At 51.4% G+C, this 13,401-nt stretch overlaps 1 protein-coding gene across 1 annotated transcript in view; it reads right to left on the bottom strand.

The window, feature by feature from the left end:
* Positions 1–844: 844 nt before the first annotated feature.
* The window catches only part of AATF (apoptosis antagonizing transcription factor), a 105,911-nt gene continuing 93,354 nt past the window's right edge, over positions 845–13,401 (bottom strand). Inside the window, exon 12 of the mRNA XM_055577362.1 lies at positions 845–1,117. Within this exon, the coding sequence (XP_055433337.1) occupies positions 1,054–1,117 (64 nt within the window). The 3' untranslated portion in view covers positions 845–1,053. The remainder of the gene's footprint in view (positions 1,118–13,401) is intronic.

A 13,401-nucleotide genomic window follows, 5' to 3' on the forward strand; every position in this document is an offset into this window, starting at 1 on the left:
TCTGTCACTTGGTTTTGACATTTTAAAACAATACCAAAACCTGACTCTGTAAAAACAATGACTAGACATTAACTACAACTGCCCTCAGATGCCTGGAGTCAATGTTCCTTTAATTCCATAGCTCTGAAGATAGGGGCACAGGACCCGAGAGATGGTCAGCCTCACGTGTGGGCACATACACATTACTTATGCAAGATCAGTTCATTGCATACTGACCACAGCAGGCCAATAAATCCCCCTTATGGGGATTTAATTTTCAGCTTTTGACCTTTGGATGAAAAACAAGTGAATCATTTCCTCCTGCTGGATTTACACCAGAGCTGATCTTAATAAAGTGATTTAGGAATGGTGAGAATGGAAAAGGACTCTGGAAGAATCTTTATGGGTGAAAAGAGGAAACAAGAGAGAAGTCAGAGATTGCTGTTGAGCAACAACAGACAGATACCTCCACCGAGGCTCAGCTGACAGGGTGCGGGGCGGGTGTGCCTGCTGCTCAGAGCCACAATCAATTGCTGAACATAACCCACCTGAGAGCAGCCTCTGCCCAGGGATTATTCCTTCTGTGAAGTTGTTTTTTCCCAAATCCTGGGTTCATTTTATTTATTTTTTAGAATGTTTGACTGTACCCTGAGGCATGTGGGACTGAAGTTCCCTCACCAGGGATTGAACCCACAACCCCTGCATCGGAAGCAGAGTCTTAACCACTGGACCCCTGGGGAAGTCCCCCTTCTGTGAAGTTTTATATTGTGAGAGAAGGCCACTGGGCTGGGGAAACAAAGAGCCTGTCGCCCTGCAGGAGCGTAAATCACTCGGTGCTGCTGAAGGAATCACGTGTGGCTGCAGCAACAGTAAAAATCCTCTTTATTTGTGGTGGTTCAAGGCCATGGGGTGGGGAGTGGGGGCGCGGTGGGAAGAGGCTTCCTGGCCCGCCTCAGGCCGCCTTCTGGACAGCGCATATTCCCAGGATTACAGCCCATGGCTTCCTCCACCTTCCACCGGGACAGGGTGCGCAGCGACCCCACCTCAGGCCTCGAGCTGGAGAGATGGGCACCGTCAGGCCCCGTGGCTGTCATCACGGGGGTTGAGTTGGCCAAAAAGGGATCGATACAGCTCTGTCCTGGAAGACAAACGAAACAAACTGGTTAATGCATTGGTTTAACTTTCCAAGGTTAGAAAAGAACCAGGAAGCTGGGAAATACCCCAATCTGAGTCTTCAATTGAAAACACAGCTGCGTAATTAAAAATGCATCCCACAGCTCTTCTTCACAAACACAGAGGAGGGGAAGAACCTAGAATGGGCCAAACAGCAGAATATGTAAATAGTCCGGCGTGGCTAGATACCCTGTCTCCAGGGAACCAGTTTTCTATAAGTTTGCCCTTTACAGACAGGCTCTTCCAGTAAGAAAACAAGATTGAATATTTTAATAGGATGTATGAGACTGCCACACGAGGAGGATTCAATCAGACATGGGATGTAGGGGATATAATTTAGTTTTCATACATTTTCCTGGACTTGGCAGTACTTGAAAAACAATGAAAATGACCCAGCAACAAGATTCCAATTACCAGCACGCGTGCAGCTGCTTGGGCACAGGGGCTCTTCCCCAAACCCCGCCCTTCCACTATCCTCCATCAAATAGGTAATTTGATTGGCTAATTTATTTCTAAATTTGGGTTTGACGTGAAAAAAAATAATAACCCTAACATGCCAGGGTCTTGGGTCCCTGAAAATGAATAAATGACTTGCACTAGTGTTTCTGCCGCCCGGCAGGGGTGGTCAAGGGCCCCTGGGCCCCAGCAGCCCAAAACTCTTCCCTGAGTTGAGGGCCAGGTCTCCCTGGGATTCGAGGAGCCACGAGCCTCCAGGCGGGTCACACCACAGGGAGGCAGGGACCAAACCTCTACCTTCAGGGAAGGAGGGCAGGCACGGGGCAGAGGTCACAGACCAGTGAGTGAACGAGCTTGGGAGAAAGCTTTGCCCACTCTGTTGTCAAAAGCCACAGCCTGCTATCCTTGACAGGCTGGCTGATAGAAGTGCTCTTATTACCTGAGAGTCATCATCAGCAAATCTAATTTTCAAAACAAAGAGCAAAAAACCCCCCATGCTTCAGACAGCTATTACTGGTCCAGCTACATTTCAACACAAAATCTTACAAGTCTGTTTGAATTCACCCTGCTACAGTTTCGGGTACCAACAGTGAAAGTGTTAGTCGCTCAGTTATGTCTGACTCTTCGCGACCCCATGAACTGCAGCCCAGGCTCCTCTGTCCATGGAATTCTCCAGGCAAGAATGCTGGAGTGGGTAGCCGTCCCATTCTCCAGGAGATCTTCCTGACCTGGAGATTGAACCCAAGTCTCCTGCACTGCAGGAGGATTCTTTACCACAGAGCCACCTGGGAAGCCCAACAGAGGAACTCTAATTAGAAACCCCAGCAACAGGAATAGCATATTGAAACTCTGAAAATGGAAAAATCTTAAAGAAGGAACCACTGAAGCAACGAATGTAAAGTAACCTTGTCATGCCGGGGACCACGGGGCAGGCAGGGAAAGTGGCCAGAAAACAGTGGGTCTCCCATACTATTATAGGAACGTTATGGCAAGAACCTGCCGGTACCTTCAGCCGACCGGGGTGCCCCTGGGCCGACGACAAAGGCTGCGGTCCGCCCGGAGCCGCAGGGTCTCTTTGTCCCTGAAAATACACATCTGCCCGGCTCGGCCCGGACGGCCCCGACGTGTGCACAAGGGGAAGGCAGCTGCGGACCGCACGCAAATGACAGGCGGGCAGCCTCCTTCCGGAGGCAGTGGCTTCTGAATCCCCGGCTCCATCACAGAGAAGACAGCCCTGCCCTGCCCAGGTGTGACTTGCTCACGCGATGGCCTGCCTACCTGCCGATAAGTGCAAGTCTCTGCGGCCATTTCCACAAAGAAATTAAACGGTGTTAAGGGGAGGGTCACCGTGACAAAGAGGACAGTGTGGCTTTGCGGCTGTGGAGCCCTTTCATAATCACCCCTTCTAGCCTCGCCCGCGCCAGACCCATCATTACCACTGAGCAAATGCTTCCTCTCCGCGCCACGACATCAGCGAACCGCCGGGGCCACGCGGCAGTCACTGCCCGCAGCAGGGTTCACGTGTCAGGAGCGGAGAGGGGGATGCTGAAACCCATGTTTTGATAGAACATCATTTCACACTCAGGTGGGCAAGGCTGACAAACATATGCAGCTGTTCATGGGAAAGCAACCTGGACGGCAGAGTGGTCTGCATTCTTAAAATATATTTTACAGCAAAGAGAGAAAAAACACAAGTCAGGGATTATTCCCACCTGAGAATCCCCAAGCAATTTCAATTCCAAGTCCTCCTCACCCACGACCACCAATCAGGGACTGTTTTCACCCTCCAAGTACCTCAGACGTCCCTGCTCCTCCAGGCTCCGTCATTTCAGATCCTACCATCTCTCACCAAGAAGGTGGCGACAGCCTCCTCAGAGACTTTTCTGTTCCCATCTCCTACCCATTGTCCACGACCCTCAGGCCTAGTCTAAAGCTCTAGAGATGGACAAAGCTGACCCTCCTGGGGTCCAAGAGCATGACCAGGATGAAGCCCCCCAAACTCCAGCTGCTCAGCTCGGCTCCCGGCCCTCTTCCCTGCAGAGGGCCTGCCCGGGGCGGAGGTGGGAAACGCACCGCCGTGAGGGTGGGGTCTGTGGTCTGGTCCTCAACCTCTCTGCACAGCCCCTACACAACTTTCCAAAATCCCGCAGCCTCTGCACACATTTTTAAATTGATATATAAAATTTTTCTCAATAAATGTTAATAGGCACAAAGGATATAATTATCAGAAAATTGTGCATACTAACTTTTAAAATAAAACTCTTGCATCCTGTTTGTAATACACCCCATGGACCCTATGTGCTATACTGATCTGATATCCATCACCGCTCATTTAAACAAGTAAACAAACTCGTTAACCTGGAAATTTTACAGCATCCTTTTCTTCTTAAACTCGGATTTCCATCTGATTTTTCCCTATAGGTTTTTGTCTTAATATAATTGATTTATGCTTGAAAGTCTTTTATTGATTACTCTATGATACTTTGGCCACAAAAATAAGTATGCAAATTGATGCACTTTTTGAAATTTAAAAAGTTGAAACAAAAATATTTTCATTTCTTGGGACCATAAAGCTCTAAGTTAATTTTGAAAAATTATACTTCTGGACTGTGTTATCACTGTAATTATTATTAGGATACAACTGATATATATGATAACAATATAATAAAGTTTGGTATAATTTTGGTAAATTTTTAGTATGTGTAAAATGTTACTGGGAATTATCTCTTAATGACATAGATGAGGCTTCCCCCTCCATTCCCATTCCAGGGATGAGTATTATTTATCGCTAGGATGAAAGCAGGTTCAGCAGCGATTCTGTCCTGCTTTTTAGCTTGCGTAGCCATCAGTGATGAGAAACCTTGCCATGCAAACAAGCAGATGTGGGAAAGGAGAGCTTTGCTACAGCAGTGACACCCAGTCCTTTCAATTCCTTCTGAATTAATCGCCCTTCTCCCCCAGTCTCAGAGTGATCTCCCACCAAAAATTAGTTTTAATGATCTATCAGCTGACAACTCAATTAGGTTCTCCTGCAATTCTGCTGAGAATAAAGACCCGGGAGCCACCTGGCCGTCAGGGCTCTGTTACCTGGACCCAGGTCACGGCCGGTCGTGATCCCTGCCCTAATATGTTGACTGGTCCTTTGAGGTTCCCCCACTCTGGGGCAAGGAGGGGCTTCATGTCCAGTGAAGCAACTGTGAAAGGCAAGGGAGGAGGGGAACCTGCAACTCCGCTTGGCCAGGACCGCTGCGGGAAAGAGCTGGAGACTGATTCCTGCCAACTCCCTGCATCTCCTTTCCCAGGGGAGGAAGATCTCTCTGTGGCCCGGGGAGAAGACTGAGGTGGGGGGGCAGGGTGGGTACTGAGCGGTGCCCCCACCCGAGGCGGGTGGTTGACCCAGGGCTCGGGGGAGGGAAAAGCATGTGGAAGGAAACAGGACACACTTGGGTCCCCTCCCAGAGCCAGGAAAACAAAACTAAAACCAGGACCGGATAAGGAAAAGCCGCGGTGGGACAGAGGGCCAGCCGGCCTTCTGCTGCAGAGCGCTCCCCGCCGCCCGCCCCGACCCCAGCATCTTTCCTACCCGGGATTGAGCCAGGCAGAGAAGCTAAACTATCAATCCTTCAGGTTAACCTTGTCTCCACCCGATTCTCCCGGGTAAGCGTGTAGTTTAATACTTGAGGTCCCCTTAAGGCTATGCATAATGAAGTTGGGTTTTTTTTCCTTAATACATAATTCCTGCTCCTTACCACATTAAGAGTCCAGATTTGAATCGCTGAGCTGAAATGCCTTCCCCCCTTTGTTACCCCGCCCCCCACACTCTCGGCCTCAATGGCCAGTGGGAACGTCCACTGCAGGAAATGTATTAATGGGGTATCATGCTGGAGAATGACCCACAGAGTAATTAACAGGACTTGGACCTAAGGTAGAAGGTCGATAGCAGGGGCTCTTCCTTGAATTAAAATTTAACTTACCCTTTATTGCAACCTACAAAAGCAAGTAATGAGCACTAACATTTTTATTTCTTTTAAACTGTCATTTAGGCTGTAGAGGGGATAATTACCTATCTCTAGTGTAGTAAGGTTTTATAACCCTTAGTGAGGCATTTTCTAATTTAATATTTTTACTATATTATCATAAAACCTGTTTCTGGAAAAAAATGATCATGGATTAGCAGCCATTTTCCATAAAGACAGAATGTGTGTGTGTGTGTGTGTGTGTGTGTGTGTGTGTGTGTGTACTAGGATTCAGCTTTTTATTATGTGAGGTAAAGAGACTTAAGTGTGCCCAGTCAAGCTGGCTGTGAGATGCTATCACTTGAGCGGCGGGCAAGGCTCAACAGGGCCCTAAAGGAAACGGGGCTGGACGTGTGTCAAGGTGCAGTCCAGCCGCACGCACTCCTCACCAACTGCAACACAGCTCAGGACAAAGGCACTTCTGAGCCCACAGAGACCTGTGCGGGGGTGCGGTCAGAGGTCAGGAGCTTGCAGCACTTGGGACCAAAGGAGCTGCACCGGCCACACCCCGGACACCTCCAAGCTACACCCACCTGGCCCTGTGGCCTTAAAAGCAGGCAGAGGAGAAAGCAGCCAGGGCACCGCTCCCTAAAGAAACCTGCACAACCTCCAAAAGTACCTCCTGGTCTCCGAGCAAGTAAGACATGCTGGGACTCCAGCCATTCTTCCAAAAGTGCCAGTGGAGACAACTGCTGCTTTCCTGATTAAAACTGTATGCAGAATTTGTCCTTGATTAATCTGACACTGCTCATCAGTTGCTTCACTGGGGGTGAGGTGGAGGGGTTCCTCCCTAAATATACAAGATGCATCCCACGAGGGCCCACCCTCCCCGGTAATTCCCGCCTCGGCCCTGCACACCCGAAGGGCCTGTGCCGTGTGCTTCTGCAGGACTCCACGTCTTAGACATACACTTGCGAATCCAAGGATGATGAAATACACAAAGGGAAAGGGAGACTAAGGCTCTGATCACAATAGCGCTCGTGTCCAGCAGAACCTTGATTAAACCCAAATCGTGTCAGGACAGACACGGCCGGAGCAGAAACTCACACTGACCACCGTGGTTGCTGACGGCAGATGCGCTTTTAATAATTATTGGTGATGTTACTGATGCAGGATTTTTTTATGTTTGTGTTTCAAAACATTTTACTTGTTAGTGCTGTGGAAGCTTATAAACCTGTATCAGGTGAGGATGGTTCCTTGGTCTCAGAGTGTAACACACAGGTATAACAGATTCACAAAATACATGTGAATGCTTATCAGGTTTTTGCAGGATTATCAAAATAGGAATGACACGGCAGAAGCTAAGTTGGGAAGGTGATCATATGGAGTCACTCTGTTGGGACAACCCACTCCATTTGGAGATGTGGAAACACTCTTCCTCTGGCTGGGCCACCCTCTGCCACTGTGGGACCCCCACCCATGGCCCAGCCGTCCAAAGCCGCAGGGACAGCTCTTCCCTGGGGCAGCATTTCAACTACTGTTGTCTCCTAACTAAGTCTGGTCTTTTCCAGGTGGAAAGAAACAGTCCATCCCGCTATGCCAAAGTTGGGGTTCTTCTGCTGGCCTGACAGAACCCCTCTGAGCCCTCCAGTTGCCCAACAGTCAGCATCTGCACCCTCTGAGCCCACCTCGGGGTCTGGACGGTCCAGGAGGCCCAGGCGTGCAGGGTAGGCTCTATCATCGCCTCTGTGTTCAGCATATCCTTTCCTGCCCTCACAGAGTCCCAGTCTCTCTGTTCTGTCTGCAGACAGGTCCAGGGCATTCCACATGCCAACTGGAAAAACCTGTCTTGCCAATGATCACTTGGCACCAAACCAAGGGGTCCTCCTAACCCAGCTGCTAGGGTCTGCTCGCAAACACTACGGACTAGACGCCACCTTCTTGCATCTTTCACTCCTCCTGCTTCCTCTCACCCAAATCCATTCTACTCTGTATCAGAGACTTTACAGGTGAGAGAAAGATGTCTGAGAACTGGTTCTATGGCCTAAGAGGGGCAACTGTGTGGATCCAGATGGCAGGTGGCTGCCCCAGGCGCCGGGGGGCCATGTGCACACACAGAGGTCAGATCGGGGGTGGGGGGCCGTGTGCACCCACAGCGGTGGGACCGGGGGTGGGGGGCCGTGTGCGCCCACAGCGGTGGGACCGGGGGTGGGGGGCCGTGTGCGCACACAGCGGTGGGACCGGGGGTGGGGGGCCGTGTGCGCACACAGCGGTGGGACCGGGGGTGGGGGGCCGTGTGCGCACACAGCGGTGGGACCGGGGGTGGGGGGCCGTGTGCGCACACAGCGGTGGGACCGGGGGTGGGGGGCCGTGTGCGCACACAGCGGTGGGACCGGGGGTGGGGGGCCGTGTGCGCACACAGCGGTGGGACCGGGGGTGGGGGGCCGTGTGCGCACACAGCGGTGGGACCGGGGGTGGGGGGCCGTGTGCGCACACAGCGGTGGGACCGGGGGTGGGGGGCCGTGTGCGCACACAGCGGTGGGACCGGGGGTGGGGGGCCGTGTGCGCACACAGCGGTGGGACCGGGGGTGGGGGGCCGTGTGCGCACACAGCGGTGGGACCGGGGGTGGGGGGCCGTGTGCGCACACAGCGGTGGGACCGGGGGTGGGGGGCCGTGTGCGCACACAGCGGTGGGACCGGGGGTGGGGGGCCGTGTGCGCACACAGCGGTGGGACCGGGGGTGGGGGGCCGTGTGCGCACACAGCGGTGGGACCGGGGGTGGGGGGCCGTGTGCGCACACAGCGGTGGGACCGGGGGTGGGGGGCCGTGTGCGCACACAGCGGTGGGACCGGGGGTGGGGGGCCGTGTGCGCACACAGCGGTGGGACCGGGGGTGGGGGACCGTGTGTACACACAGTGGTGGGATCGGGGGTGGGGGGGGGCCATGTGCACACACAGCGGTGGGACCGGGGGTGGGGCAGAGCCCCCAGCCAAGACTCTGTCTTTCAGGAAGCCTGGACAGTGAGGAAGGCAATGCCAGTGAAGCCACAGAAGTGCATCTTGTAAGGAGGGAGTGCCACTCACAGTGATGTAAAAAGATTATGAGCGTAGAAAACTCAGAGTTCCTGGGTAAAGCCAATGGGTCAGCACCTAACTCCCTCCCTCTCCTCCCAGCATCCCCAGCAACAAAGAGTGGCTTCTCCCCTGAAATGCCAACACAACTGCATGCCCTAAAACAATACACAGAAAAAGCCAAGAAAGGAGAAAAGAGAAAAAAGCAATATTCTCTCATCGTGGGCTGTTAACAGGGACAAGTGAGCAGAGTAACAGTAACTCAGAGAACGCTCTTACCTATCACTAATTACCTCCATCTGGACAAACCTCCCTTCAGAACCAGGCTGAACGCTACATAAGCTACAGGACAGCTCGCCGCAGCTGCCCAGATCTGCCACAAGGTGGCAGCACACGACGCACGTCTCAGTGGACTAGGCAACGAGCGGCTCTGGCAAACTGGCCATAAATTCCCCATCACCTCTGCTCTCCTCACCATCCTCCCCAGCGCTTGAAGGAGACTCTGGAAGGTCTGTTCCAATTCGCTCCTTTGGTCAGGTCAGAACTGGGTCCTTCAAACCTCTGCAAATGCTTTTAGCCCCACAGCTTTAAATTACAGATGGTGACATGTGACCTCTGGCCTGTCTCCTAAAGATCAGACTCGAGATTTATAAACGTTCAAAGATGCAGGTTCAGGCCCCAGACAAAGGAACTGAAAGAGGAACGATGGGTGAGAGGATGCGAGGGGTGAGTCTGCAGAGCGTTCTCCCCACCCGTGTTCCCTCCTTGTTCCCTTGTCAGTTACAAATTCACTCCCCTTAAACAAGGAAGCAAAACACTTGAAACTTCCATCATCCTACCACTAGTTTCAAGTCTTTCAAATTCTTTTAAAGGAAAATAATTTACCTTGGTGGGACTTGCAAAAAAGAAGAGGTGGGGCCGGGGGGTGAGGAGGGACCTCCCGACAAAAGGGATGTCGCCTCCTCTCCTGTGCGTTAATATTCCATATTTCTGGGATGATTTCCACTTTCACAGTTTGACTGTTTTATAACAGATTTGATGCGAAAGAAGACAAATGGCCTCACAGAGGAAGGACGACAAATCATCTCACTGCTTTTAGCGGGGTTTTCTCTTTATTTTTATTTATTTTTATTCTGTGGCTGGGCTGGGGAGCTCTCTGCTTGCTGGAGATGTTTAATATTAACGTCAGGCCGACACGATCCTGGCAATAGAGTTGGCCAGTGTTGTGTTTATGGCTTTGTGACTGCTGGCTTCAGGAAGATGAAGCTCCTTGTTCAAACAGCAGCCCCTCTAACAGCTCCTGTTAAAAGCCACGGGATGCTTCACTGCTTAGACGTGAATCACCTCCTCCAGCCACACGGAAGGGGAGGCTGACACTGAATTACATTTGTATCCCTATCAAGACCGCTGCCCAACGACCCAGGGCCTGGGTGGGGGGCGGTGTGTGACCCTTCTCTCAGATCCTTCTCTCAGCTACTCCAAGGGGGTCAAAACACACAGGAATCAGCGAAGATGTCTGTGGTCAACCCGGAGTTTCAGCAAGGCATTCCATTACTGCTGGTGCTAAGCTGAAGGACTGACTTGACCAAAAAAAACCCAGTCCTGATCCGAATATAAAAGCAGAGACTTTTTTTTATCCGAACATAAAAGCAGCTCGGGATGCCGAGCCACGGGTTCAGCTCAGCCCGCAGGACACAAAGGTACCGCAGGGCCCTGGGGCCAGGAGCCGCCCACCTGCCCCGGTCCCCACACGCTCCGCCCAGGGGGAAACCCTGGCTGTTCCTGCTCTGCCCTCATCCTTTTCTCTTCCCCCCACCACCCTTCCCTGGGTTCTGTTCTCGGTCCTCCTTCCTTTCCCTGGTAAACCATCCACACTCCAGCCCCAGCGATCTCCTGGGTGCAAAGGAAGCACTGTACCCAAGAACCTGCCTGCAGACCTCACCAGGCCCTGCGAGGCTGTTCTGCCCCCTAAATTACCTTTGTTAAATGGCACACAGTATCATTACATGTGGAATCTAAAAATACGATACAAAGCGGCCTATTTACAAAACAGAAATAGACCCACAAATGTAGAAAACAAACTTACCATTACCAAAGGGGAAAGGGTGGAAGGAGAAGTTAGGAGTTTGGGATTAAAAGATACACACCATTATATTTAAAACAGATAAATAGCAAGGACCTACTGTGTAGCACAGGGAACTATATTCAATATCTTATAATAACCTATAGTGGAAATGAATATGAAAAAGAGATATATGTGTCTATTTATGTATATACACACATACATACATACATATATCTGAATCACTTTGCTGTATATCTAAAACACTGCAAATCAACTGTACTTCAAAAAAATTTAAAAAACAAACCACCTTTGTTATAACAGTCATGTCCCACACTTAACTGTTTAATGGCAGGAAGCTACAAAGTTATAGGGATCAACACCACATTTTCTGATTAAAAAATAAAATCTGCAAGATTCCTGTCTCAGCTCTCTACAAGGTCCCTACCTTAAGGGTCCTGTTTGGACAATTTATTTAAATTAAATGATAAAATGCAAACTGATGCCCTCCACCTGTCAATCCTGTTTGGTTTTTAGTATCTTCCTTCAAAGAACTTGCTCCTCTCTTCTGTGTATCGAGAGAGATTTGGAAAAAAGGTTTCTCCCAGCTACCTGCCAGGGAAACCTTCCCCAGGGCAGTGCCCTGGGGTCCGGAGCTTCTGGGTATCTACCCTGGGGCTGCCTCCCCACTCAAGCGCCTTGGATCACCAGCCAGTCACTGAAGTCAGCAGTCTGATGACCTCAGCCAGTTACAGGACTGGTTTTTAAAAGCCTGACTGCTCCGTGCAAAATAAGTAGTTTGCGTTTCTGCCCCTGGAAGCTGGGGAGTCCGCTGTGTTGCACGGCTGTGCCTCCCCTGCAGGACGGAGAGGCGGACAGGGAGGCCGAGCGCTGCCAAGTGCATGCAGGAGAAAATGTGTATTGATTTCTTCTTTCTTATAAAGGAGCACAAAGCAGTGAGGAACAATTGGTCCTCTTTGCTGCATTTCACATTCCACACCAGACAAAGGGCCCAACCCCCACCAGCCTCCGAGAGGCAGAAAGGGGAACCTTGTGGGGCAGCTACTGGCTGTCAGAGGCCACCAGGGTGTTGGGGTCCACTGCCGCGGCAGGAGGGGGTTGGCAGGAGGACATGCCAAACACCCTGGGCTGCAAATGCCTCCCCTGCCTCCAGCCAGTAATCTCCCTCTCCCGGCTGATGTTTCCTCATCTATATTGGAGAGGAAAGAGCCTTCAGTCTTATTTACCTTTTAAGTGGAGGTGCCCAGAGGGTAAAAGAGTTAATGTTTATAAAGTGTTCTGCTCCCCAGAGGGAGACAATGGATAAAACACAAGGTGTGGTTATGGCTCATTCAAGACCTCATTTCCAGGGTAGTTAGTAATAGCTTCCCATTACAGATGCCGGCTCCCCAGCACCTGGAACTCAAAGTACACTCAGGCAATGCCCTTTATCTAAATATCCTTTTTTTGGCTTGACACTTAAAACCAACAGTAAAAATAACAAAAGGAAACCAGGGACTATTATGCTTTGTTAATGCACATACAGGAGCCATTCCAGAGCTGTTTTCTTCTTAAACCAAACAAAATCCTGCGAGTAGTCCCAAAAAAAAAAAAAAAACTGTCCTACAATGAGAATTGATCAACCCAGGGCCCTGTCCATACACTCTGTTTCCATGGTAACTAGTAATGTGTAGAAGGGCCACCAGAAACCACACCCAGTATGGCTATCACAGCCAAGATGGGCAGGAGAAGACCTTCATACAACACACGTCTGTGGTGTAGACTGTGACCTTTTCCCAGGGCTCACCCTAAGTAAAACGACTTCCAAAACCCTCGAGGTAAAGAATGAAGTCCCAGGGCTGGACTCTATTTCTGGGCTTTTCCAGCCTGGCCACAAGCAAAGAAGAAACCATGGAGCTGGCCCTTGGGTGGGGCAATGTTCCTGTGTGGAGATAAAGCCCGCAGAGGATCGGGCCCACGCTGCTGGTGAACTGGCCGGGCACCGAGTGCCAGGGGAGCAGAGCGACGTGAGGACGGTCCCGGACGCTTGACCGGGCTTCCCTGGAGGCTCCGAGGTGAAGCCACCTTCCAGGGCAGGGGACTCGGGTTCGATCCCTGCTCTGGGAAGACTCCACATGCCATGGAGCAGCTATGCCCGTGCGCCACAACCGCTGAGCCTGTGCTCCAGGGCCTGGGAGCTGCAACAACCGAGCCTGCACGCTGCACACACAGCGTGCTCATCCGGAGCCCACGCTCCGCGGTGAGAGGAGCCACTGCCATGAGGAGGAGCCCGCACACCAGCGCTAGAGAGCAGCCCCGCTCGCCTCGACAAGAGAAAAGCCTGAGTAGCAACAAGAGCCAGCACAGTCATTAAAAAATAAAAAGATGTTTGACTCAAACATCTTTCAACTTGACAACGGTGTGAACGCAACATGCGTTTAGTAGAAGCTGTACTTCGAATTTTGAACTGTAACCTCTCTCTTCCCGGGCTGGGACGTGGGGCAGACCCTCTCGCGATGGTGACAACGGACGAACGGCACACACCACTCTGTGCCCACACAGCCCTGCTGCCGCTCACCTGCAGCATTCGGTCAATGACACAATCGGCATGCCACTTTATCATGAAATAGGCCTTTGCGTTGGATGCCTCTGCCTAACGGTAGGCTAATGGAAGTGTCCTGGGCATGTCTAAGGTGGGTGACAA

This window comes from Bubalus kerabau, chromosome 4, assembly GCF_029407905.1.
Source record: "Bubalus kerabau isolate K-KA32 ecotype Philippines breed swamp buffalo chromosome 4, PCC_UOA_SB_1v2, whole genome shotgun sequence".
In the NCBI taxonomy this organism is placed as follows: Eukaryota; Metazoa; Chordata; class Mammalia; order Artiodactyla; family Bovidae; genus Bubalus; species Bubalus kerabau.